Source organism: Zonotrichia leucophrys, chromosome 19, assembly GCF_028769735.1.
Source record: "Zonotrichia leucophrys gambelii isolate GWCS_2022_RI chromosome 19, RI_Zleu_2.0, whole genome shotgun sequence".
NCBI classification, from domain to species: Eukaryota; Metazoa; Chordata; class Aves; order Passeriformes; family Passerellidae; genus Zonotrichia; species Zonotrichia leucophrys.
The window spans coordinates 7,746,531-7,772,278 of NC_088188.1; the positions used below are offsets into that span (position 1 = coordinate 7,746,531).

The following is a 25,748-nucleotide window of genomic DNA, read 5'->3' on the forward strand; positions in this document are numbered from 1 at the left end:
CCAAAGTCTGACCATCCACTTTTCCCAACATCCAATTTAAGCCTTGAGGCCATTTCCTCTTGTCCTGTCCCCGGTTCCTTGGGAGCAGAGATAAACCCCCACCAGGTTTCACACTCCTTTCAGGGAGTTGGAGGCCTTCATTGCCCACCACAGGAGCCTGTGCCTGCTGCTCCATGTTCCAGGAATGGCTCATCCATCCTGACACCAGCAGGCCTGGCACAGTTTCCCTGGCCAGAGGATGAGGATGGGACACACAGAGCTCTGCAGTGAAGGCCAGGACACGTGGAAGGCAGCTGCGGAAGGCACAGGAGCCACTCCGTGCCACAGGAACATTTAAGGCTCGGTCTTTCCTAGCTCGGGGATCTCCTGGAGCACGTGGGATGGGTTCTGGCATTAATTATCGCCTCGTTACTGCCCTGAGCTGCCGGCACCGGGCATTCCCTCACCCGCAGCTCCTCGGGGAGACCCGGAGAGCGCACTGGGAGTGTGCGAGCTGCAGGAGCGCAGCACCCGCGCCCCGCTGGTGTCCCCATGGTGTCCCCACCCCATCGCCATCCCCTCCCCGCCCGCTCCCGCAGCCGGGGCCGAGCCGGGGGGCGGTGGCAGCGCTGCCCCCGCCCCGGCGGGGCCGTGCCGAGCCGAGCCGAGGCGGGGCGGGCCGGGGGCGGGCACCGACGTCAGGCCCCGCGGCGGCGGCGGCGGCTCCGGGGGGCGGAAGGCGGCGGTGCCGGGGGTGGGTGGGGGGAAGCCCGGCTCGGGGCGGGGGATGGCGGCGGGCGAGGCGGCCCGGGCGGACTTCGCTCGGCACTGGCAGGCGCAGTTCCCGGGGGAGCCGGCGCCCCGCATGGAGCTGGGCTCGGTGCGGGCCATGGAGCGGGAGCTGGAGCGCTGCCGCCGCCACCTGCGCCGCCTGCAGCGGGCGCTGGCCGAGGAGCGCTTCAAGGTGGGCTACCTGGAGGCGGCGCTGGCCCGGGCCCCTCCGCCCCCCGCCGCCCCCCGGCCCGCGGGCAGCTCCCCGGAGGGCGGCAGCGCCGGCAGCTCGGACGCGGAGGACGCTTCCTCGGCAGGTGGGTGAGGGGGAGCCGTCCCCAGCCCAGCGTGTCCCCAGCGTGTCCCCAGCCGGCCCCGCCGCACGCTCAAGGGCGAATGTGCACGGCCGAGGGCATCCCCGCTCCTGCGCTCCTCCCGTGCCGAGCGTGCCAGGCTAAAGGCAATCCCAAGCCCCTGTGCCATCCGTGCCACCCGGCTGGTGCGGCCCGTGCTGTGACTCGGCACGGGAGCCCCAGCGTGTCCCAGGAGCACCCCATGCCGAAACGTAGTAGAGGATGCCCGAGCTCCTTCTGCCATCCCCATGGAACAGATAATGCCAGCCCTTGTGCGGTCCCTGACCAGCCACTAAGGTCACCCCAAGCCCCTGCTCCTCCCTGTCCCGCTCCCAGGGACATCCCATGCCAAGGCCCCGTCCTTGGGTGTGCCAGGAGGGAGGGTGGCTCTGGCCCGTCCCCTGCAGCTCCCGATGGTGGCCCAGTGTCCCACGAGCCACCTCTGGGGCTGGCACATTGCTCAGGAGTCATTTCCTGGCTCAGGGAACACCTCTGCTCAGGTGACACCCTGTGACCTCCCGCGGGAAAATCCTGGAGGCTCCAAAGCAGAGCCTTGCCGGGGTGGTGACATGTCCCGGGGCGTTTTTCCAGGTGGATTGAGGACAATGCTGTTTCACAAGTGCCTGGCTGTGTGGTGGCACTGGAGGCACTGTCAGCCGTCACACTGTCCTACTTCCCGCGGCCTGGAAGTTGTTATTGCATCAGCATTAAACCCGGTTCAAACACAGTCCTGGCAGCTAGGGAATGTCACTTTTAATGCTGCTAATTCCACAGCTGACTTGAGTTAATTTTGTTCTCGCTCGATTGTGTGGGGTGGTGGTTTCCCCCCGAGGCCGTATCGTGCTGGTTTGAGATTGCCTGGAGAGCAAGTCCTCTGATGTCAAATTATGCTTAATATTTAGTTCATTTATATTTATTGCATTAGTCTGCAGTGCTGGAGGAAGTTTCCACTTCACCTTCCTGAGCTGCCTGGAGGTGAAATGTCCAAAGTATGTGGCTGCTCTCGGTGTTGTCACCGTGCTGTGCGTGTGTGAGTGTTTGTCCTGCTCTCCAGTCAGCCGTGGGAGCCTGTGCCCAGGAACAAGGACCTTGGGAATGCTGCCTCCAAAGGGCTGCTCCAAGCCCCTCTCCCAGCAGCAGGCACGGGCTGTGGTTCTTGGGGAGCTGCTCTGTGGCTGAAGTGGCTCGAGTGCATCAGAGCGACCAAGCACAAATCTCTGATTTACACTCAGACCTGTGTTTTGTTATGTCTGGGTTATGCTCCTGGATGTTTCCAAAGCCAGGATGGTGCAAGGCTGCTCTCAGGTTAAAGAGGCTTCCCTGAAGCACAGCACAAGCCCCTGAGGGTCCTGGCTTCACCGCTTGGAGGGGTCCAGCCCTTTGCAGTCTTTTGGCAAGAGTTTGAAGTCCTAAGTTGCATCAGCTGTGGTTGAATGACGCCTTTTCCTCCTCCTCCTCTTCCTCCTCCCGTAAATGGATCTTCCTCAGGGTCAGCAGCTCCAGCACTCATCAGAGGAGGAAGCATCCCCCTGCCCCGTGACAGGGCTGAGCTCAGCCCTCCCCAGCCTGTCCTGAGCCTGTCCTGGGCCTTTCCCAGGCATCAGCATTTTCTTTGTTGGGCGTTCTAAGGGGCCCCGTGTGCTCTGCCTGGGCTGACATTTAAGAGCAGAGTTTGAGAGTGCAGTAGAGGTGTGCAGTCATTGCCTGGATCCCCCTTTCATGGACAGTTGGTTAACCCAGTGCTCCTGTTGTTTTCTTCTCACTTCTCTATGTTTCAGATGCAATTGAAAATTCATGATTGTGGTGCTGTTTGCTTTTCCTGCCAGCACTCTGGTGGTGTGTAACCCGGTTAGTGCTGCTCTGCCTGGGTCCCTCAGTATTTTAATGTGAATTTTGGAGCTCAGTGCTGCTGTGGCTGTGGCTGAACGCGGTCAGTCCCCAGCTGTATCAGCCTTGGGAAGCACCCTCTGGACAGCCAGTGAAGGAGTGTTGAATATCATCTTTATGGGAATTACCAGGGAAACGCAGTGCTTTCCTTTAAGTAGCTTGTGATTAATCTGATTTAAAGGGAGGAAATCTGCAAGATGCCCGTCTGGGGCTATCGCACCAGAGCGGCGCGTGCGACAGCCAGATACACCATCCTGGCATCTGAGATAGCGCCTGTGCCAGCTCTCCTGGGACCAGCAAAATCTGAGCCTCAGCGAGCAGATGGCTCAGAATGAGGCGTGGAAAGGGCTGAAATTCCCCCTGTCTTGGCCGTCACCTGTCCCTGTGGCTGAGCACACAGCTGAGTGTGCAGTGCGGGCTCGGGCTGGCTGCTGCTCCCATCTCCTGTTTGCCACGGAGGGATGGAGGTCTGTGGGGTGGTGGCAGCCTGGAGAGGGTGGGCTGAGCAGGAGGAGGTGCTGGTGGCCCAGAGGAGGATGAGGTGATGCTCAGTGGAGATGCTTTGTGCCCACAGCCAGGTAGTGCAGAGGTGGGAGTGACTTGGTGCTGGGTTTCCTCACTTTGTCCTTGGGAAGCAGAGAAAGAGGCTGGCTTTGCCATGGAGCTGAAGCTCCTCTGGAAGGCTGTGGGGTTTAGGAGCCCCTGAGCTGCCCTGTGCAATGCTCTACACCCCACAGATATGAGCTGTAGGGTGGGGAGCGTTGGCATAGCTGGAATAGTCCGTGATGGCGTGAGCTGGTGGATCTGGTTACAGCAGGATGCTGAGGCTGTGAGATGTGCTGTAAGTGAATCCCCAGCCCTCTGTTTAGCTGGAATTACAGTTTCTCTCAAGGAAAGATTCTGGAGTCACGTGGGCTCTTCTCCCCACTCTGCTGCACTGCCTTCACTGGGACCTTGGGAAGGGCAAGGGAGCTGCCAGCAGCAGCAGGTCCTGCCTTGGAGGGTGGTGAGCACAGAAAGGGGGAAAGGGGCATCTGGAGTTCCTGTGGCATTGGAATGCCCAGATGGGGGCTGGATTGGCATGGGTGTCATGCTGGGGGCTCCTGACATTATTTGAGTAAAGTCAGGGCTTGTTCTTGTCACTCCCTTCTGCTGCTGCTGCAAAAGTGGCACCTCTGTCTGTCCCAGAAAAACTCCCTGCAGCTGTGGAGGTGATGGGGCAGCTCTGTCCTGCTGTCCCAAGCTGCACTTAGACCCTGCTTGTTCCTCATCCCTTTCTTGGAATATTCTGCAGAAGCAGAATGGAAAATAGTGAGCAAAGTCCAGGGTTTGTCCTGGTGCATCTCATTCTGCCTGGGGCAGGTGATGGTGTGCAGGAGGGAAGGAATGTTGATTCCACAGCCCAAGGAAGGTGAAATGTTGCATGGTCTGTGCATCCACCTCCCCTCCTTTAGCACCTGGATGGGATCTTGGCACCAAATCAGGGAGGTGCAGTGGGGGCAGCTGTGTCTCCTCAAGAGCCCACCTCTGTGTCCTCGTATTTAGTTTGTAAATTTTTACTTTGTTATATTTCCCCATTGTTAGAAAGTGTTTGTTTGGCTCTGAAGAGGCTGAGAGTTCTTCCTCTGGCCAGGGCAGGGCAGGCAGAGTCTCAGTGTTTAATTTTAGCTGCTCAGGCAAGGACAAAACCACAGAGTGTCTGTGTGTGTGTGTCTGTGTGTGCGTGTCTGTGCCTGCTGGGGACCTTTGAACTGTCTCCATCTGCTCTGGGGCCCGGCAGCATTTGGGGAGGTGATTTCTGCCCACAGCCCCCCTGGTGGCATTGTGACAGCAGCCCCTGAGTGCTGGCAGGCTGAGAGTGGTGCTGCCTGAGATGGGGACTGCAGGGTTAACTCTGGAACACACTGTCACTGTTAAAGAAGATCATAAATAAATGTAAAGTTTATGAGGCTGAAAAGCCTTTGAGTAGAAGAGTTGAAGTTTAAAGCTTTAAGTGAGAGCAGCAAGTGCTGCTTGGGCAAATAGTGAGGGGTTTGTAAAGGAGCTGCAAAGGGGAGATCTGTGATCAGCTCTGCCCATGGGCACCACCATGGCAGCAGCTGCATCTCCTGGCTGGGGGAGCTGCCCTTCCAGGTGCCAGGCCCTGCAGAGGAGCAGGAAGGGTGCACAGAGGGCTGGGGTTCCCTGTCTGTCTCATTGGTACTCCCCTAGCATTGCAGTGGTTCTCTCATTATCACAGAGATGCCAACATCCCTCCTGGAGGAGCTGGGTCTGGATGCAGCACCCCTGTGCATCCCTGTGTTCTGCCAGCTGGGCACAGCCCCACTGAATGGGTTTTGGCCCCCAGAATTTGGGGCAGAGCCCTGAGCTCCCCCAGCTTGGCAGCACTCAGGGCTGGGTGATGATGCTTGGGATGGGGTTTGCCCTTCAGTGCCAGCAGTGCCACGGGCTGTGCCCACCATGGGCAGCACAGAGATGGCGCCAGGCTCACAGGGGCTGGCTGTGGGTGATCAGCAGCCCCAGGAAGAAGCAATGGCAGCAGCAGGGCAGGCAAGAAATCCTCATTAGGTGGCTGGATAGAGCCAGAAGTGCCCTGCGGGGCCTGCATACATTTGCATTGTAAGGCCATTGAAATCTGGTTGGGGTTTGTTTTCTTTCTGTTTCCCTGGGAAGACACTTCTGTGCGTGGAGGCTCTTTGTTCCCCGGGTTCCTCCTCCCCTCCTGCCCACAGTTGGGATCCCAGAGGATGCTCTGCTCTTGTCTTCTGCTGTGGCACTGATCACAGGGAGAAGCTCTGCTCTGTGCTGCCAGGGAATTCATGTTCTCTTGGGTTAGAGAAAGGAGCGTGGGCTGGCCAGGGCAGCTCACTGAGTGTCCATCCAGCCCAGCAAGTGGCACCTGAGCCCCCTTGGTTGGTGGCATTGCTGGATTTTCCTCCCACTGAGGTCACCTGGAGCAGTGGTGGGAGCCAGCCCGAGGGAACACAGAGAACTCAGCCCATCCCCAAGGGACACCTTGGAGCAGGCTTGGCTGTCCCACACCAAATGGCTTGGTCAGAGTTTGCTGAGCAGGATAGCTGCTCTGTGTGAATCAGGAGCAGGATAACTGCTGTGGATCAGGATAACTGCTGTGTGTGGATCAGGAGCAGGATAACTGCTGTGTGTGGATCAGGAGCAGCAGCCCCTCTTGGCTCCCTTGGCTGTACCTGACTCCCTGGCCAGCCCAAGCAGAATCCCAGAGGATTCTCCTGCAGATCTGCCCCCAGATAAATCCCAGCTGTAAAGTTCAGGGATTGTTTGGAGATCTGGCAGATAGAGAGACCTTTGTGCTGGGATGGGGCTCTCTGCCATGGACAGCTTTTGTTCCATGGGTGATTTTTGTTCCGTGGCTGTGAACCAACACCTCCTCCTCCTCTTCCTCCACAGCTCCTGTGCTGGGGAGCAAACCTGGCCCAGCCAGCTCAGCACCAGGGCTGGGGGCAGAGGAGCAGCTGGGGATTTTGGCAGACACAGCCACAGCTGCCTCCCTCTCAGTGCAATAGCCAGCCCAGGCCTTCACCTGAACTAAAAGGTTTTTTCTGACCAGCCACCACCTTTCATTCCTTGTCCATCTGGTATTTTGGGAGGCTGGGGCTGTGTTTCTGCCCTCCTCCCCATGCTTGCTTGGCCCTGGCACCCTGCCTGGCACTGCCCTGAGGGCAGGATGCTCCAAGTGACCTCCCTGCTTCCCAGGCACCTCTCAGCTGTGCCCCGGTGAGCGCAGACCTCAGGGTTTCAATTCCACTGGGAAGTGATGCAGGAAGAGAAGCTCAGTGCTGGACTGAGGGCCTGCTGTGCTCCTTGGCAGGGAGGCTGGAAACATTTCCATTTATTCCTCTCTGCAGCCTCTGGCAAGGGGAGAGCTGCAGGGTGAGCCTGGACCTGCTGGGAGCCCAGCAGAGCAGCACTGGGGGAGCCAGGCTGTGCTCTGGCATCTCCTGGAGCCTGCCTGTGCTCCTGCCATGGCGCCAGCACACAGAGGTTCTCCCTCTCCCAGACCAAAGCACTCTGGCTGCTCTTCCAGTCCTTCTTTAGCCACTTTAGCTCCCCAACCTCACTCTCCCATTCCGCTCTTCCTGTGGGAAAACACCCCCAGTGCTGGAGGCGTTTGTAAATTTTTATTTTATTATATTTCTCCATTGTTAGAAGGTGTTTGTTTGGTTCTGAAGAGGCTGGGAGTTCCTCCTCAGGCCGGGGCAGGCCAGGCGGAGTCTCAGTGTTTAATTTTGACTGCTCGGGCAAGGACAAAACCACAGAGAGTGTCTGTGTGTCTGTGTGTGTGGCTCCAGGTGGCTCTGGAGCTGCTCTCTGGGTGCCCAGCAGCAGCCCTGGTGCCCAGCAGCAGCCCTGGTGCCCAGCTCTGGGCCAGCCCTGGGGCTCCTGCAGCTCCCGTGGCTGTGACTGGAGGGCTCTTGCACAAGAGCCCAGGAATAGCGCGGCGTGGGCAGGCGGGCAGGGGCTGGGCAGATGCCAGGCAGACAGCCAGACACCAGGCAGGCTGTGCAGGGCTGGCTGCTGCTGGGGAGGGATGCTGGAGCTCTGCTTCTCCCGGCTCTTGCCGCAGGGATGCTCCCAGCTGGAGCTGGGGGCGGTGGCGGGGGCTGAGAACAGGGATGGCAGCATCTCCTCACCCAGAGCCCAGGATGGGCTCTGTCACCCAGGGCTGGGGGCTGAGAACAGGGTTGGCAGCATCTCCTCACCAGGACTAAACTCTGTCCCCCAGGCCTGGTGGGTGCCAGGCTGGGGTGGGTGCTCCCCCCAAGCCACAGGGCAAGGAGGGAGGTTCAGCTGCTTTGCAGGTTTTGAGGTTTTGTTGTTGTTGTTGTTTTTGCAAAGGTGAAAAGAATATGAAATTAAAATACAGCCCAGGAGTTTGTTGTGGGCTGTGCAAGGCCACCTGGCTGGGTCATAATTATTTCTTTTTTTCTATCTCCCAAAGTGAATGTATAATCCACTTCTTTCTGATGGGATTGTTGATGTATTTGAGCCTTCCTATTTGGTATGAAGACAGCATGCTTGGCTTTCTCCAAAGACACTTCCCAGGACACTCACCCAGCTGTGGGGAATTGCCTGCCTGGTCCTCCTGGCCCTGGCACTGCCAGGACCTACTGGGTGATGCCAGGCTGGGGGTTGCCAGCCTGGGGAGGGCTCCAGGAGCTCTGGCAGCTCATCCAAGTGCTCACTGATGACCTGTGTTGGATAGAGGAGCAGATGTGCAAAGGGGGCATGGAGAGGTGGGCAGGAGTGGCCAGGAAATGTGTCTGGCTGAGGGAGAAATGTGGAAAAGCCCCTCCCTGCCTGTGTGCAGGGAAAAGCAGCTGCCCCCACGGCTCTGCAGCCATCGTGCTGAGGATGAGCAGCTGCATCTGGTGCTGGTGCTGCTGCAGGGCTCCCCAGGGCACCAGCGGACTGTGTGGTTTCCTGCCATGAGCAAGGTTGATGCTCTCAGCTGAACCACCACCACCTTCCTGGCTGAGCCTCGGGCTCTGGGGGTGCAGGGCTGGGTGTGGGGTTTGCTGTGGAGTGTGCAGGAAGCTCTCCATCCATTCAGGGGCAAAGTGAGGACGTGCTCAGCTTGAGCCAAAGCAGGAGTGAGTGGGGGAGTTGCTGGGGGATGGACAGCAGCAAAGGCTGTCACATCCTGGCCACCCTTGGGCACTGCCTGTGCCAATGCCTTGGGGACAAGGGAGTCTCAGCTCCCCAGAGCAGCTGGGATGGGGCAGGGGAAGGCAAATGGCAGCTGTAGGGTTGCACCCTGACCCACAGCCCGTGGGTGCAGCAGGCTCGGGCTGTCCTTGCCATGCCAGGGCTGGATGCAGCCCCCGGGCAGGCAGGGCTGTGCTGGGGCAGCAGTGCCTCCTCATCCTGGATGCCGGGTGCCAGTGGCTCCCTGTGCTCCAGCCATGCTGAGCCACAGCTCTGGCATTGCTGTGCTCCCCCAAAATGCTGCACCGAGCCTGCCGTGGACATCCCCGGCAGTGGCAATCAGGCGGTGGCAGTGCAGGGTCCCCTCAGGTGTCCCCCCTGCGTCCTGGCACTTCACGCTCCGCCTTCCCCGTGTGCCCGGCAGAGCATTGTCCCTCCTGCCCGGCTCCATCTGGCCGCTCCGGGTCCGTGCCCACCCCGAGCCCCGCGGGCAGGACGGGCCGGGGATGGTGCCCGAGGTTGGCACCATGGTGCCCGGGGGTGGTGCCCACCCTGCCGGGCACAGCCTGAACCAGGGCAGTCTTTGCACTTGAACGCTTGGCTGGCGCCCTGACATATTGGGGTTGATGACTCTGGCACTCCGTGTTTCCTTTGGCTACACGCGCCCGGGGAGGGCGGTTTAACCCCTGCCTGCCCACGTCCCGCTCTGGCAGCCCCAGGTGTGTGGGGCAGGGCTGCTCCCGGCTCCTGCAGGCCCTGGTTGCCAGAGCCAGCGGAGCAGGGCTGGGAAGAGCCTATGTCCTTCAGCCTCAGGTATTTGAGGCGAGGTTTTGCTGTGAATTTGGCCCAGCATCCCCAGGTCACAGCGAGGAGGTGAGGCTGTGCTGGAAGGGGTGATGGAGCCAGCTCCCCCTTTCGCCCCCGCTCTCCTTGGGGGTGCAGCCGCACACGCCGCTGTGCCACCCCCATCCCCTCCTCATCCTCCTCCTCCTCCTGGCCGGTGCCCAGACCCCTGCGGAGGGTCGGCGCGGCTGCTGCGTGCGGGGGGACGCCGAGCTCGGCTCCCCCCGGCGAGGCGAGGCAGGGGCGGGAGGCGGGACGCGCTGCCATTGCCAGGCGGCACCTCCTTCGCCGGGCACCCTTGGCAGGAGCGCGGCCGTGTGCCCGTGCCCGGCTCTGCCACCCTCAGCCCCCGCCCGGGCCCGCGGCCCCCGCCTCCCGCCCGCCGCCTTTGTTGTGCGATGCGAGCGGGCTGAGGCGGCGCAGCGCTGGGAGGATGGAGCCGCTGAGCCACCGCGGCCTGCCGCGCCTCTCCTGGATCGACACCCTCTACAGCAGTACGTGCCCGGGGCGGCCGGGGGGGCGCGGGGGGCCGGGGGCTGCCTGCCCGCTACCTGTTGTGTAACGCTGCGGCGCCTGGGCAGCGATGCTGCTGCGCTGTCCCGGGCGGAGCCGAGCCGGGCCATGGGGCTGGTGATGCTGGCTGGGGGTTCTGCTCCGCTCCGCGAGCATCCCGCATGTCCTGGGGGTCTGGCCGGGGTCTGCCCGGCGTCCCCCAGGCTCTGGGGGCTGCATGGGCAGGGTGGGTGGCGGTGGTCGCGGCTCGGGGGTCGCTGAGGTTGGAGCGGGTTATTCCCCACAGCCGGCACTGCCCGCGGGGGTTTGGGGATGGGGATGGTTTTTGGCCGCAGGTGCCATCGCGGCGGTGGGAGGGCACCTCTCCCTCTCTCCCTGCATCCCTCCCTGCCTCCCTCAGCCGCGGCGCTCGCAGCGAGCTCCAGGCGCGGTGCCGGTGCTGTGGCAACGCGCTGTCGGTACCGGGGGCTGGCAGCCGGCGGGGCCGGGGGCGTCCTGCAGCATCCCGGGGGTGCGAACCCCCCCGATCCCATCGCATCCCATCTCACGGCCGGGCGGCAGGGAGGAGGGAGCCCCGGAGCCGGTCCTGGTCTCAGGGCTGATCCAGGGGATCAGGGGCTCGGTCACAGGGTCCCCGTGTTTTTTTGGGGGCTGCGGGGGCACCCCGGGGTGGGGTTTGGGGCGCAGTGCTGGGCTCGGAGCCTGGCGCTGCTGGGGCAGCGGGGTTTGGCCGGGTGCGTGGGAAGGTGGGATGCTCTGGAGCATGCTCCATGCATGGAGCTGGCATCTGCCATGCCCTGGAGGGAGCAGGGCCGCCAAGGGGCACGGTGGGCAGGGCTGAGCCCCCTCCCCAGGTTTGCCAGCCCAAAACATCTGATGTCCACAGCCAGGGGCCACATCCAGCAGCTCCGGGGGCTGGGGTGGCTGTGCAGGGGTTTGGGCTGGAGCCCTGGGGCCACCTGGGTCAATTTTCATCCAGCCCCAGCCTCTGTATCCTCCTTCCCAGCCACCCATGGCACTCTCCTTCCCACGGCTCTGCATCCCAAATCCTGCTCCAGCCACCCTCCCCAAGGCCTGGGGGAGGCTGCTTGGCATGCCCATGTTTTGGGGGATGCAGGGGAGGGTCCAGCCTTCATCATCATCACACTGGGCAAGGCAGTGGTGGTGTGGAGGAGATGCTGTTGTATTGAGCCACGCTTCAGCAGAGGCCCAGGTCCAAAGGCAGCTAACACATCTGTGTTGTCATGGTGAATTTTCACCCAGGCACAGGCAAACCGTGGCGTTCCCCCAAAATCTCACAGGCTCTGTGTGGATGTTGGGCTTTTCTTGGAAGTGGGATGGATTGGGGAAGCGTTGGGCTGTGCCCACACGCTGACAGAGTGTCAGGGAACAGCTGGGAGTGCCACCCTGAGCTGCTGTGGCTGTGCTCTGTCCGGGCTGGGCAGGAGCAGCTGCTGCCCTGGGCTGAGCTCCCTCATGGGGAACATCCTGCTGCCAGCAGCCTGGGAAGATGTGGCAGAGCAAAAACATTTCCCTGGGGAAAATAATCCCTCATGGGGATGTGTTCCTGGCCCTGTCACCCTGCTGGCACCATGTGCCAGCTCACAGGGCCTCTGCCCTGATGGTGTCAGCATCCCTTGGTGCAGCTCAGGGCCCTGGGGCTGTCTGTGGGCTTGGGGCCACAGGGCTGTTTCAGATCAGGGTGTCCTTGTTCCCCAGAGTGGCTCCCCTGGGCCAGGCTCCCTCCCTGCCCTCCATCTCCATGCCTGGGGTGCAGCAGGAGGATTTCCACTGCTGCTAAAAATCAGGAGCAAAAATAACTCTGGGTTTTGGCACAGGCACAGAACAGGCTGCAGGGGCAATGCAGCTGTGGGGGAGGAGGGAGGGAGATGCTGGGTTTGGGTGCCTGGGTGCCACAAGCACCCCAGGGGACAACCCCTCTGTGTCCCCTCGCCCATCAGTGTCTCCCTTGCCTGTCCTGGATGGTTGGTGGTGCTTGGTCCCCTCCCTGTAGCAGCTTCTGGGGTTGCTGGGGGGGTTCCTGTGCCGTGGCTCCCCACGTGAGGCCCCTCAAATTCTGCACAGCCTCGGGTGGCACAGCTGGAGCCTTGGGGACATGGCTGTGTCCTGGGGACAGCTCAGGGTCCCTCTCAGTGTGTGCCTGTTGGGCACTGCCTGTAGATCCCATCCCCAGCTCTGGTCTGGGATGTAGATCAGCTCCAACAGCTACCAGCAGAGCCAGGACATTCCTGCATCCCTGCAGGCCCTTCCTTCTCCATGGCACCTCCTTCCCTGCACTGCTGCAGGTGTCACCTCCCAGGTCCCCAGCTGCCTCGTTAACGCTCTGTTCCTCATTACTTGGATGCTGATGAGCCCCACCTGGGCTGCCAGCACTGCCTCGGTGACAGTGCCACTCTGGGTGTCCCTGTGGTGCAGCCTGGAGCTGCAGACCTTGGCTGTGGTGGAGGGAAGGTGGTGGCACCTGATGGTGACCATCAGCTTTGTCCCCTCTCTGCTGCCTTGGCTCCCCCTTAGGAAAGGAGCTTGGGGGAGAGTTTTGGGTTGCTCTGGGGCATTCCCAGCCTGGGGACAGTCCCTGGGTGAGGGCAGCTCTGAGGGGTGGTGTCCTGGGGAGTGACCATCATGGGAGACACCAGTGCTGGTGAGCCTTATGCTGCTGTGCTCCTGGATGGTGCTGGAAGCATCACAGCTGGGACTGTCCAGGACAGGAGATGATGAACAGCCCACCATGAGGAGGCAGAGCAGGTTAGAGCCAGGGATCCTTTTTTCCTGGAAGCTGAGGACCAGTGGGGTGCAATCCACTCCGCTCCTGGGTTGAAGATGGGCTGTGGTGGCCCACTGAGGGATTGTCATCAGCAGATTGCTAGAGAAATAAGGTCTGAGAGGGCTGTGGTGTGCTGGCAGAGATGGGGTGCATCTGGCCCATGTCACAGCTCTCCTCCAACCCCTCTCAGGTGCAGGATGGGACTCCCCATCCATCCCTCCCCACTGGCACTGGCTCCTGGCCTGAGCACACTTTGATTTAAAGATTTATCCACTTTCCCCAGGAAGCAGGATGTAATATTAATGTGCTGAGTGGTGTTGGTGGGAGCCAGGGGAGTCCTTGTCCAGGATGGCCCTGGGGACATGGAGTGGCAGCAGTGTGGGGTTTGGTCTGGGCTGGCTGCTCTGACCCCAGCGCACCCCGTTGTGCCCAGGTTATCAGCTGGGCTCTTATCTGGGCTCTCCCCAGTGTCTGTGCCCAGGAACCCTGTGGGGATGTGGCTTCCAGGGATCCGTGGGGGTGGTGTTGGACGAGCCCCCTCCCTCTCTGGGGGCTGCCGAGGGGCTCCTGGCCGCTGCCTTGGGGTGGGGGGTGCCGGGTGCACCCCCGGCCGGCCCTGCCGCAGCCGGGCTCCCTTCCCCCTCCCCTTTGTAGGCATCTCGGGGCTGCTGCAGCCGCCACCGAGCCGCTGCCGTTCCCATGGAAACGGGTTCGGATGTACCCCGGGCCCCGCTGCGCCCCTGGCCCCTCTGCAGACCCCCCCCCGCCTCCCCCTTGGGGCTCTGTGTCCCCCAAATTCCTTCCCCCAGGCCTTGGGTGATGGGGCACTGTGGGGCAGTGTGGGGCACCCACAAATGGGTGCTGTTCTGGCGGGGGGGGCTCATTCCCAGTGCAGGATTCATTCCCCCCTCTCTGTCCCCCATCGGGGAGGGAATGCCCAATTCACCCCGCGGGGGTGGCACTGCCCCCCGAGCTGGGTATCCTGGCATTTCCAGCTCCGAGGAGTGTGGGCACGGACAGGCGAGGAGGACGCGGCCGTGGGTGCGAGCCCAGCTCGTCTGTCCCGGGGGGTGGCACAGGGATGGCACAGGGATGTGGCCGGCGGGCAGGCAGGGCACAGCCACTTGCACGGGGCCGCAGCGTCTGGCAGAGCAGCTGTCCCTGCGCAGACGGGGCCGCCGGGCCTCTCGGTTCCGTTAATTATTCAAATATAGGGAAGTGTGTCGAGCAGAGGATGCCTGCGGGGCCGGGGATGCTCGCTGTGATCTCTGATGTCTCCGTGCCCGCTTGGCTGAGCAGGCAGCGGGGCTGGCCCGGGCTGGCCCTGAGCGGCGCTGGGACGCGGGGTCAGCTGCCCGCGGGTGAGCACGGGCTGGGCTGGGTGGCCGCGGTGCCACCCGGTGTCCCCGAGCCGTGCCCGGTACTCACGGCCACCCTCTCTCACCCCGGCAGACTTCAACTATGGCGCGGACGAGTACGACGCCGAGGGCAACGAGGAGCCCAAGGCGCTGCCGGAGGGCTCGGAAACCATGCCCTACATCGATGAGTCGCCCACCATGTCCCCCCAGCTCAGCGCCCGCGGCCAGGACAGCGGGGACGGTGTGTCACCCACGCCCGCCGATGGCCTCGGCACAGGGGTAGGTGCTGGGGGCGCGGGGGTCTCGGTGCCAGCGGTGTTTGTGCTGCTCTGACCTGGGGACTGTGCCTGGCAGCCCAATTTTCTGCCGGCCGCGGCAGTCTGGGCTCCGGGGAGCAGCAGTTCGGGGGATGCTGTGCCCGTGGGACACGATGTGTCCCTGTCCCGCAGTGCCACGCGGTGACAGAGCCAGGAGAGTATGGGCTGGCCGGGCAGCGGGTCCCGGGGCGGGCGTGCTGGAAATGGGGAGTGCCGGGTCCCCATCTCCGGGAGCCCTTGGGGACAGGGCACAGGAATTGCCGGGTCCCTATCCCTAGGAGCCCTTGGGGACAGGAATTGCCGGGTCCCCATCTCCGGGAGCCCTTGGGGACAGGGTACAGGAATTGCCGGGTCTCCATCTCCCGGAGCCCTTGGGGACAGGAATTGCCGGGTCCCCATCTCCCGGAGCCCTTGGGGACAGGAATTGCCGGGTCCCCATCTCCCGGAGCCCTTGGGGACAGGAATTGCCGGGTCCCCATCTCCGGCAGCCCTTGGGGACAGGAATTGCCGGGTCCCCATCCCCCGGAGCCCTTGGGGACAGGAATTGCCGGGTCCCCATCTCCCGGAGCCCTTGGGGACAGGGCCAGCGGCTCCGCCGGGCTGCCGGCTCCATCTAGTGGCACTCGGGGACCAGGCGCCAGCAGGGCTGGGGACACAAGGTGCCCCCCCTCGCTGTGCACGGTTTAAATGTAACTCCTGCTGTTCGCGGCGCATCCTCGGGAAGCGCTCTGGTTTTCCGAAAGAGGAGGAATGCCCGGAGAGCTGCGCGGGGCGGGATCCAAAGGGAAAAAAGTGGGGATTTTTCCAGAATGAAAGTTTCCATAAGGCCCGGGAGCGGTGGGTCCAGGCAGGAGCTTTGGCCCCTCGGGGTTAATGCGGGGAGCAACCGCACGGCCCCGGGCTGGGGGATCCCCCGGCGCTGCCGCTGCTCGGGCTGGGAAAAGTGAAGTTTTATTTTTGTCATGGAAAGAGTTAAGCTCCTGACCCGGATGCTGAGGCAGAAGAGGGAGAGGTGTGGCTTCCTCCCCAGGGTCGCCCTGCGCAGCATCGCCGTCCCAGGGCCCCTGGGGAGGGAGAGGAGGGTGCTGCCCTCTGCCACCGCCTCCGGGGCTGGCTCTGAACCACTCGGGCTCCTTGAACCCCCAGCACAGCCCTTCACCCCACCCTGGCACTCGGCGCTGGGCTCTGGCCCCGAGGCGGGCAGGGACAGCAGAGGGTGGCTCTGGGGACAGGGCTGGGGGGAGATGCTGCAGACGGGTGTCCTTGAGGGCACGGTGGGTTTGGGCACAGGCAGGGACATTGACATGGTTGTGACAAACAGGATTGGGAAGTGTTGGAGCCCGGTGCCAGCTCTGCCTCCCTCTCTTTATCTGGAGCTGCTTGTGCTGGGGCTTGGCAGAGCTCCCTCCAATGCCAGCACAGTGTGTGCAGCCCTGCGAGGGGCACAGGCTTGTGCTTGGGTGGCACAGGGTGCCAGGTTCGGCCCACTGCTCTCCTGCAGGGAGGCAGGACTGGTGGCACTGCCTTTGTGAGAGCTGGTTTGAGGAGGTTTCTGCTGGGGCATCTCGTCGTGCAGGCTCCTGGGGCAGCTGTAACCATGTCTGCGGCCTGTGACTGCTGCGTGCAGACACATCTTAACCCTCCCCATCCCACCGTGGGATGTGGTTGTGGTGTGGAGTCGGTGTCGCACCCCTGCTTGGGTGCTGCTGGGTTTGGCACTGTGGGCAGCATTCCCCTGGACAGGGACCATTCCCCACTCTGCCATGCTGGGCAGGGTTGTGGTGCAAAGGCTGAGCTGTGGCATGGACACAGGGCTGGACACAGGCTCTGGAAAGTCCCTGTGTCCCCACATCTCACAGCAGGAGTTTGTTGCAGGCTCAGATGGGTGCAGGGAGAAGAGATGGCTCCTGTGGGCAGAGCACATGCAGCCACTGGTTCCCCTTTTGCTTCTCAGGAGCCCGGGGGAAACTGCTGAAGCAGCTCTTGCATGAGTGTCCCCTCCTCCAGCCTGCTCTTGCCTTGTTTGCCGAGGCCTTCAGTGTCCCTCACAAGCGTCACAGCCGCGCTGCTGTCCCCATGTCCCGCTGCTGTCCCCATGTCCCGCTGCCCCGGGGCTCAGCGCTGAGGTGCCAGCCGGTGTGGCAGCTCTGTGTGAGCACACCCGGCTCGGTTCGGTGACACTGCCCCGAGTCCCCTCTGGGGCACGGAGAGCTCTGGTCCCTTCTGGGGGTGCCCAGCCGGGTCCCCGTGTGGCACTGGGTGATGCTGCTGCCCTCCAAGCTCACTTCTCGCTGGCGGCGAGGTTCTGCTGCTCCTTCCCACGGGACTCGGGGCTCCAGAGGGCTACAACAGAGGGGATGCTCTCCCTCTGCCGGGGTGGGGCTGGCAGCGGTCCCCTCCCCGCGGCTCCTGCCGGAGCCACCTTGGCGGAGCCCACGGGGACGGCTCAGCGCTCGCCCCAGCCTTGCCCACGGGGCGGCGGAGCGGCCCCACCTCCGTAGCCGGGAGAGCATTTCCTGTAGGAGCGCAGGGCGGAGCGGCGGGGCCGGCTGGGGCTGGGGCTCTGGGGCTGGGGCAGCGGCCCCTGCAGCGCCCGCGGCCCCGGGGCCGAGCGGAGCCGAGCCGAGAGCGGGGCCGGCCCTGCGCTCGCAGCGCTGCCGAGCCCGGAGCCGCCGCCGGGAGCGCCCGGGCCGGCGGGGACTGGACGGGGAGGCCGGAGCTGGGTCAGGCTGGAGCAGCACCGGGGATCCCATAATGGCTCCTTTCATCCCGCGCTGGTGGCCGGCGTCCAGGGCTGAGTCAGGCTGGGACAGCCCGGCCGCCTGAGCGCCTTGCCCGGAGCCTTGTGGGGTGCCCTGTGCGCCCCGCTGTCCGGCCGGCCATGGAGGAGGAAGAGGAGGCCATAGGGTACCTGGATAAAGTGCTGGAGGATGAAGATGACTCTGAGCCAGGAACCCCCACCAGCCCCGTGTCTCCGTTTTCGGCCGGCGACAAGGTGGGCAGCGGGGGGACCCTGCCCGTGCTGGGCAGTGGGTGTGGGGACGAGGGGCATCTGGCTGGTGCTGGTGATGCCTGGGTGTTGGAACAGTCCTGGGGCGATGCGGTGGGAGCTGGCGGGGGGCAGAGCTGGCAGCGGCGGGAGCATCACTGCGGCCCCACCGCAGCCCCAGGGCTGCCTGTGCCAGGGCACGGGGCACGGCTGTGCCAGGCTCCAGGTGTGGTGGGCTCAGCGTGGGGTTGAGCACCCAGCTGTGCTTCCAGGGGGAGCAGAGCCACACGTGCTGCGGGGTGGGAGCTGAGGGGCTCAGCAGAGCGGCACCGGATGCTCAGGAAGGGGCTGGTTTTACACTCTGACCGCTGCTCGGCTATTGGCCGATTCCCACACTCGGCCACCAGAAACCCCTAAACAGCCCCAAAACAGAGCTGAGGGGCGACCCCTGTGCTGGCAGGTGCAGCTCAGCATCCCTCTCATGCCCACCCTCATGCCAGGGTGCCTGGGTGCTGGAAGAGGGCCCTGGCCCTGCTCTTCCTGGGGTCTCCTGCATGGGGCAGCCACAAGGCCCTGGCTTGTGTCACTGCTCTGGGTCACGGGGGTTGTCATTGTCCCCGTGGGGTGCGTGGGCCCCGAGCGTGGGAGGGCCCCTTATCTGCTGAGCTCCTGCGCAGGGCCCAGGCTGGGGAAGCAGGAAGAGCCCGTGACTAATCTGTGGCAAAGAGCCCACGAGCTCCTGGTGAATAAAAGTGGCCCCCCCGCTCACCCTCCTGCTGCTCTGTCACCGTGGCCCAGCCTGAATGGCCCAGCCTGGCAGGGGGGACACTCTGTTGTCACAGCAGCCCCCAGGGCTTGCTGATGGGCACTGGAGTGGGGCAGAGAGATGCTGATCCTGATCCATGCCCACCTCGGGGCTGTGCACAAGAGCCAGGGCTGGCATGGGCAAAGGTGAGACACAACCAATGTGCCCCCCAAACCATCCTGAATGGCCCAGAGTGACGCCCCCATGGCTCTGCTTGGCCCCTGTCTGGGAGGCAAAGCCTGGTCTCAAGTGTGATTTTTAAGAGGAGATGCCAAGGTGTGACCAAGGATGGTCCAGGGGCTGGGGTGTCCATGCCTGGGCACTGGCAGAGCCTCGCTGAGGGTCCCAGAGCCCCCCCAGCCCTGCCATGAGGGTCACACCACAGGAACATCAGTGCTGCAGCAGACCTGGGTGCTGGGCCATGCCCTGGTGCCACTGGGCAGTGCCTGCTGGGGTGGCACTTCCCAAGGGAAACCTCAGCTGAGGGAAAGGGTGGTGCCCCGTCACGTGGGAGCCCATCCAGCGCCAAGCATGATTTCACTGGGCGTCTCTGGACTCTGCCCTGGGAGAGTCCTGCCATGCTGTGCGCCATCCTGGAGCGCTGCCAGTGGCACCGGGCCCGTGGCCAGCCCGGAGCAGGGAGGGGACAGCAGCCAGCACAGCTCGTGGCTTTCCCAGCTGGCTCCAGACGGGCTCTGCTGCCCACCGGGCACAGCCCAGGCCTTGCCACGGAGCTCCCCCGGCACTGGCAGGGATTTGTGCCCAACCTGGTGGGATGAGGGGTCTCCTCCTGTGCCACTTGCTGGCTCAGCCAGGCTCCTTGCTGTGTTCTGCAGGGCGAGCGGGACGCTGGCAAAGGCCTGGAGATGCGGAAGTTGGTGCTCTCCGGTTTCCTGGCCAGCGAGGAGATCTACATCAACCAGCTGGAGGCCCTCTTGTTGGTGAGCATAGCCCCTCCAGGGATGGATGGATGGATGGATGGAGTCATTTTTTCCTGGGTGCCTTCCCCTAGCCACATCAGCCTGAGTGGGAGCAAAGCTCCAGGAGCCACACCAGGGCCAGCTTTGCTCTGTCTACCCCCATCTCACCTCCCCTGCTGCCCATGTCCCTTTTGGGGACATATTTGTCACCCTGTTTCCTTCTGTGGCCTTGCTGACCTTCATGGCGAGACGCTGTTGCACAACACGGGGTCACTGCCGCTGCGGGGAAGCCCGAGGATGCACCAGCCTGGAGTGCCCCATGTCCAGCTGCCAGCCTTGGTCCATCTGTCCTGGGCAGCCCTCGCTGCCAGCTCAGATCCTCCTCACCCCCAGTGTTCTCCTCTTAGCCCTCATCTCAGGCTCTCCCTCCTTTGGCAGCCCATGAAGCCACTGAAGGCCACGGCCACCACGTCGCAGCCTGTCCTCACCCTCCAGCAGATCGAGACCATTTTCTACAAGATCCAGGATATCTATGAGATCCACAAGGAGTTCTACGACAGCCTGTGCCCGAAGGTGCAGCAGTGGGACAGCAATGTCACCATGGGCCACCTCTTCCAGAAGCTGGTACGCACCTTCCCTGGGTCTTGCTCCACTTGGAAGAGGAGCAGGGCTGGAGTTGTGATGCCCACAGGGGCTGTGCCCATGGATGCCATGACCGTGCCGGGGAGAGGAGAAGGAGAGGCCAGGTTGAAGGGCTGTAGCTTCAGCTTCTGCTGTCCAGGCACTTGTTATCTCTCTGCTGGATTTTGGAGGTTTTTGGAGGCACAGGCTGGGCAGGAGCTCCACCATCCTGCCCTGAGCAGGAGCCAAGCTGGCTGAGTGTCCTGCCAGGAGGGGACAGCTCTGGGCAGTGTCACCTCAAGGGCTGCCTTGGGTGCTGTGGGGGGCTTCAGCACCCTGCTGGTGCCTGGCTAACCCCCACTCCCCACAGGCCAGCCAGCTGGGCGTCTACAAGGCCTTTGTGGATAACTACAAAATCGCTTTGGAGACGGCAGAGAAGTGCAGCCAGAGCAACTACCAGTTCCAGAAGATCTCAGAGGTAAGCTGGGATGGGGCTGTGCCAGTGGGACAGGGCTGTGTCCCTGCACAGGGCAGAGAACACTGTCCTTGTGGCTGAGCTGACTGTGTTTGCCCCGTGGAGATGCTCTCCCTGCCCTGGGGACTTGCAGGGACTGTCCCCAAGGGCTGGGCCACTGGGGCTCTGCTGGAGGGCCGTGCTCTTTTGGGCATTGCAGGAGGTTGTCCCCACCTTGTGCAGGCTCAGGTTGGGCTCAGCCTGTGCTGTCATCAGTGCTGAGCACCTGTGGCTCATTCCTGCTGCCTGGAGCTCCGTGCCTGGATCCTCTTTAGAAATTGGGACCTCCATGGCTACAACCTGGGCTCCCTGCTCCTGTTCAGCTCCGTGGCATCACCACCATGTCCCAGCCACTGGGCACAGCCTGAGCTGCTCCCAGCCAGGCAGGAACCCACCCTCCTTCACCCAGCACCCGTGTGTGCCCTCCAGCACGGCCGGGCTGGGGCCAGGGGGTGCGGGAGCGGTTGGGGGGTCCCCATGACCTTGAGCCACGACCTTCCCCCCACCCCAGCTCCCACGGGCTGTGCTGATGGGGCTTTCCCTCCCTAGGAGCTGAAGGTGAAGGGCCCCAAGGACTCCAAGGAGAGCCACACGTCCGTCACCATGGAGGGTACGGGGGACGCGGGGAGAGGGACGCGGGGAAAGGGATTCGGGGAGGGGTTCGCATCCTTTTGTGTGCGGGGCTGAATTACCGAGCCCTTTGTGTGCCTGGAGCCGGCGGGAAGGGGAAGGGGAAGGGGGGGTCACAGGCGGCTCTTTGGGATGCGGGGGGCGTGCGGCAGCCCCCAGCCCCTGCCCAGCGCTCCTCCCCGTGCGGAGCGGCCGGAGCGGTGCCGCAGCCGGGCTGAGCTGCTGCGATGGCTGCGCGGGGCCGGGGCTGCCATGGAAATCCTCCTCATTGTCCGGCTCTGCTGTAACTGCACCTACGGTGAGGCCAGGGGGGCGGCTCCGCTTTTGGGGGGCCGGCAGGGAGCGGTGCCGCCGGGGGGTGGAGGCTGCGGTCGTGCTCTGCAGGATGAAGTTGGGAGCGTCTTTGTTCCAGGCTCGGTTGAATCATCTTGGCTCCGGCACACGCAGCCACGCGCTCGCTGTCCCCGCCGGGCATGGATATGGATGGTGCCGCTGATGGGACACAGGGAGCTGCGGTGGGCAGGGGGTGCTGGGCTGGGGGAGCCGCCCCCCGTGCCGGGCTGTGCTGTGGGGATGGTGATGGGGAGGGGTCCCCGTTTGCCCCGGCATCGTGGGGATGGAATGTCCAGCTCTCCGTGGTTGGGAGGAGAGGCACCGGGCATCCCTGCCTCTGCTGCCTGTGGGTCCCAGGCTGGCAGGGCTGTGGGCACAGGGAGCTCCTTGCTCCTCTGCTGTGCTGGGACCACCCCTCCAGGGGCTCCCCGGAGCTTTGCATGTTCCTGTAGTGATGGCAGCAGGAGGGTCCATCCTTCCTCATGGTGGAAAAGGGGGGGACATCCTGCCTGTCACCTCTATCCCAGAGCAGGGTTCTGGCTGGCTGTCACAGGGAGCAGGGCTCTTGTTTTACCCTCTGGCATGGAGCTGCGGGGTGCAGCCTCTGGATGTCTGCCCGTGGAGGATACAGGGCTTAGGGATGTCCCTGCAGGGGCCTGGGGGATTTGGGTGTCACTGCAGGCACTGTGCTTGCTGTGGCAAAGGCTGCCTTGGGGATAGCCAGGGGTTCAGCCTGGCATTGTCACCTCCTGAACAGAGACCCCCTGCCCACCCTGTCTCAGGGCTGGGGGCCATGAGCCAGCCCCCTCTGGGTTCACAGGGATGGGAGCCCCCCATGAGTCAGCCCAGGCTGAGGAGGTGGCAGCTTTCCCTCCTCTGCCATGGCCCAAATCTGTCTGCTCTCAGCCCTGGCAGTTTGGGGAAGTGCTCCAAAGTGAAGGGAAACCCCAGAGGCATCAGCAGCCTGGGGAGACGTGAATGTGGCCAGGCACAGGGAGCAGCACTGTGAGTGGGCTCTGTGCCTTTGCCTGCCCAGAGAGGTGGGCAGGAGGAGAAGGGTCTGTCTGCTTCCACTGAAATGTGCCCCTGAGGAGCCTCTGGGGCTGTTTCCTGTTGGGAGGGCGTGTGGCAGGAGAAAGGGGGTGTCTGTACCCCCTGTGTGTGTTGTGTGGTTGTGTGTGAGGCAGCTCTGCCCTGGATGGAGCCCCACAGGCAGTCAGGGGGGCTGCAGGCAGGGACATGGGGCAGGGCTGTGGGGCTGAAGCCTCGGTATTCTCTGTAGTTGGGGATTTTGCTGCTGCTGGAGCAGCCTGGGCCCCCTTTGCACCCAGGGCTGCCTGGGGTGGTGCAGAGGGGTGGGTACAGGGTGTCCCATGGCGTGGCAGAGCTTGGTGAGAGACGGGACCCAGCGCTGAGCAAAAAGGGAAACTGAAAAAGCTGCTGAGGGTGAGGAACGGCTCTTCCGCTCCTCAGCCACAGCACAGCAAGTGTGGGTGCAGCCCTCCGGGGAGGCCCTGCCCTCAGAGGGCTGTGCCAGCCCTGTGCTGCCACAGGTGGGGTGGGACATCCTGAACCCACTGCCCAGGACTGCACACCGGCCTGGCTGGGGCTCCTGGTGTCCCCAGAACTGCAGGACATGGGGCTGTGGCAGTGCCAGGACACGGCGCTGTGGCAGTGCTGGCTCCCCCCTGCTCCTGCCACTACCACCATTGTGCAGGACAGAGATCAGATGCTTGCCCTGGGCACCTGGGCTCCCCTCCTTGCCCCTGTGCTCTCTGTGACAGTTGGGAGAGGGGCCAGGGCTCCTCTGTGTGTCACAGGTGGCTGCTGACGCTTTGTCTCTCCCCTCAGCGCTGCTGTACAAACCCATCGACCGGGTGACACGGAGCACCCTCGTCCTGCACGTGAGTGTGACACCAGAGCCACCACGGGGATGGTGGTGGCCTCTGTCTTTGCTGCTCCTGGGGAGTGCTGATGAGGGCACTCCAGGTTGGGTGATTTCGAGCTGCTCACCTGTGCCTGTCTCCTTCCAGGACCTCCTCAAGCACACCCCAGCTGACCACCCTGACTACCCGCTGCTGCAGGACGCCCTCCGCATCTCCCAGAACTTCCTCTCCAGCATCAATGAGGACATCGACCCCCGGAGGACAGCGGTCACCACCCCCAAGGGCGAGGTGAGCCTGTGGGGTGGGCAGTGCCCGGGCACAGGGTGAGGGCTGAGCCCTCTGCCAGCCCCCTGCCCCGAAGAGCTCCTTAGTACCTGTGTAGGAGTTGGAGGGGCTCCTCCAGATACAGTTCCAGGTACAAGGTTAGGCCTCTACCTGGTCCTTGCTGCTTGCTGGACATAGAGGACATGGACCTTTCCATGCTCCTGGTGGCTGAGCCACAGAGAGGGACAGGATTGTCAGCCTTTCCCCATGGATTGCTGCCCTTTGCTCCCTGCCTGCTCTCATGGCAGCCCCTCTGTCCCGCAGACCCGGCAGCTTGTCAAGGATGGCTTCCTGGTGGAGCTGTCAGAGGGCTCGAGGAAGCTGCGGCATGTCTTCCTCTTCACCGACGTGCTGCTCTGTGCCAAGCTGAAGAAGACAGCAGTGGGGTAAGGAGGGCGCTGGGCGCTCTGCCACAACTCCCTGTCCCTCAGTGGGGTGGGAGGTGTGCCAGGGAGGGGTCAGGCGTCAGTCAGCACCGTGCCCTGGCTGCAGGAAGCACCAGCAGTACGACTGCAAGTGGTACGTGCCCCTGGCCGACCTGGTGTTCCCCTCGCCGGAGGAGTCGGAGCACTGCCCGCAGGTGCACGTCATCCCCGACCACGAGCTGGAGGACATGAAGATGAAGATCTCAGCCATCAAGAGCGAGGTGCAGAAGGAGGTGAGAGAAGGGTGTGTGTGACGGTGTTCACAGGGGTCCGAGGGTGAGGGAAGAGACGAGGATCTGACTCCATGTTACAGAAGGCTGGTTTATTATTTTATGATATATATTATAGTAAAACTGCACTAAAAGAATAGAAGAAAGGATTTCATCAGAAGGCTAGCTAAGAATAGGAAAAGAAGGAATGATAACAAAGGCTTGTGGCTCGGGTTCTCTGTCTGAGCCAGCTGACTGTGATTGCCCATTAATTAGAAACAACCACATGAGACCAATCACAGATGTACCTGTTGCATTCCACAGCAACAGATAACCATTGTTTACATTTTGTTCCTGAGGCCTCTCAGCTTCTCAGGAGGAAAAATCCTCGGGAAAGGATTTTTCATAAAAGATGTCTGTGACAGGTGTGGGACTTGTTCTTGGGGTGGGTGCCTTGTTCTGGGTCAGGGATGGGTCCTGGGGGACAGGGGCACCTCTGGAAGGTCCCCTCTGCTCCCCGTCTGCAGAAAGCCAACAAGGGGCAGAGCCGCGCCATCGAGCGCCTCAAGAAGAAGATGTTTGAGAACGAATTCTGGCTGCTGCTCAACTCCCCTGCCATTCCCTTCCGCATCCACAACCGCAACGGGAAGGTGAGGAGGGCGGGCTGGGGCTGGGGCTGGGGCTGGGCTCAGCCCTGCCTGCACACAGCCTGCCACATCTCTCTTACAGAGCTACCTCTTCCTGCTCTCCTCTGACTACGAGCGGTCTGAGTGGAGGGAGGCCATCCAGAGACTGCAGAAAAAGGGTGAGTTTGGGGCTGCTGACACCCTCCTGGGGCTCCTGGTCACCCCAGAAACCCTATAGGATCCCAGCCTGGTGCTCTGCAGTCTCTGTGACCAGCACTGGCTGTGTCCCTCTGAAGTTTCTGTCCTCTCCCAGACCTCCAGGCCTTTGTCCTGAGCTCAGTGGAGCTGCAGGTGCTCACAGGATCCTGCTTCAAGCTGCGCACCGTCCACAACATCCCAGTCACCAGCAACAAGGACGGTGAGTGGCCACTGGGTCCTGCTGTGCTCGGGGTGGTGCTGGCAGCACTGCGGGGTCCCTGGGCTGGAGCAGGGACTCTGCTGTGCAGGGGACAGCTTCCCACCAGGTGGCACTGCTGGAGCAGCGTCGGGCTCCCAGGCTGAGCAATCCCGGCTGCAGCATGGGGCTGATTTCGGGCTCTCGCCATCCCACACCGTGGGCTGGGCAGGAGCAGTGTGCCCAGGGTGAGACCCAGCCAGCCACACTGAGAACATCCCCAGGGCTGTCCAGCAGCAGGAGAGCTTGGGATGTGTGTCAGTCTCGGATACAGGACTTAGGGATGTCCCTGCAGGGGCTTGTGGGGGTTGGGTGTCACTGCAGGTACTGATTGCTGTGGCAAAGGCTGCCTTGGGGATGACCAGCCTCAGGCCCTGACAAAACTTCTGTTCTGCTCTCCTGCCACAGATGACGAGTCCCCAGGGCTTTATGGGTTCCTGCACGTCATCGTCCACTCTGCCAAGGGCTTCAAGCAGTCAGCCAGTAAGTGTGGTGCCCACCCAGCCTGGAGGGGCTCAGAA

The 25,748-nt window shown here is 62.8% G+C and overlaps 1 protein-coding gene across 3 annotated transcripts in view; it reads left to right on the forward strand.

Annotated features, from left to right (window-relative positions):
* The first annotated feature begins 810 nt into the window (after positions 1-810).
* ABR (ABR activator of RhoGEF and GTPase) overlaps positions 811-25,748 on the forward strand; it is a 37,820-nt gene continuing 12,882 nt past the window's right edge. Inside the window, exons 1-14 of one of the 3 annotated variants that reach the window (XM_064729320.1) lie at positions 811-1,067; positions 14,269-14,453; positions 19,122-19,226; positions 19,644-19,829; positions 20,197-20,304; positions 20,890-20,950; positions 23,155-23,207; positions 23,337-23,477; positions 23,778-23,899; positions 24,006-24,171; positions 24,675-24,797; positions 24,877-24,952; positions 25,087-25,191; positions 25,636-25,710. In XM_064729320.1, the coding sequence (XP_064585390.1) occupies positions 845-1,067; positions 14,269-14,453; positions 19,122-19,226; positions 19,644-19,829; positions 20,197-20,304; positions 20,890-20,950; positions 23,155-23,207; positions 23,337-23,477; positions 23,778-23,899; positions 24,006-24,171; positions 24,675-24,797; positions 24,877-24,952; positions 25,087-25,191; positions 25,636-25,710 (1,729 nt within the window). In that variant the 5' untranslated portion in view covers positions 811-844. Of the gene's footprint in view, positions 1,068-9,774; positions 10,013-14,268; positions 14,454-17,192; positions 17,487-19,121; positions 19,227-19,643; positions 19,830-20,196; positions 20,305-20,889; positions 20,951-23,154; positions 23,208-23,336; positions 23,478-23,777; positions 23,900-24,005; positions 24,172-24,674; positions 24,798-24,876; positions 24,953-25,086; positions 25,192-25,635; positions 25,711-25,748 lie in introns of those variants that run through there. The other 2 variants (XM_064729321.1, XM_064729322.1) reach the window with 2 other exon arrangements.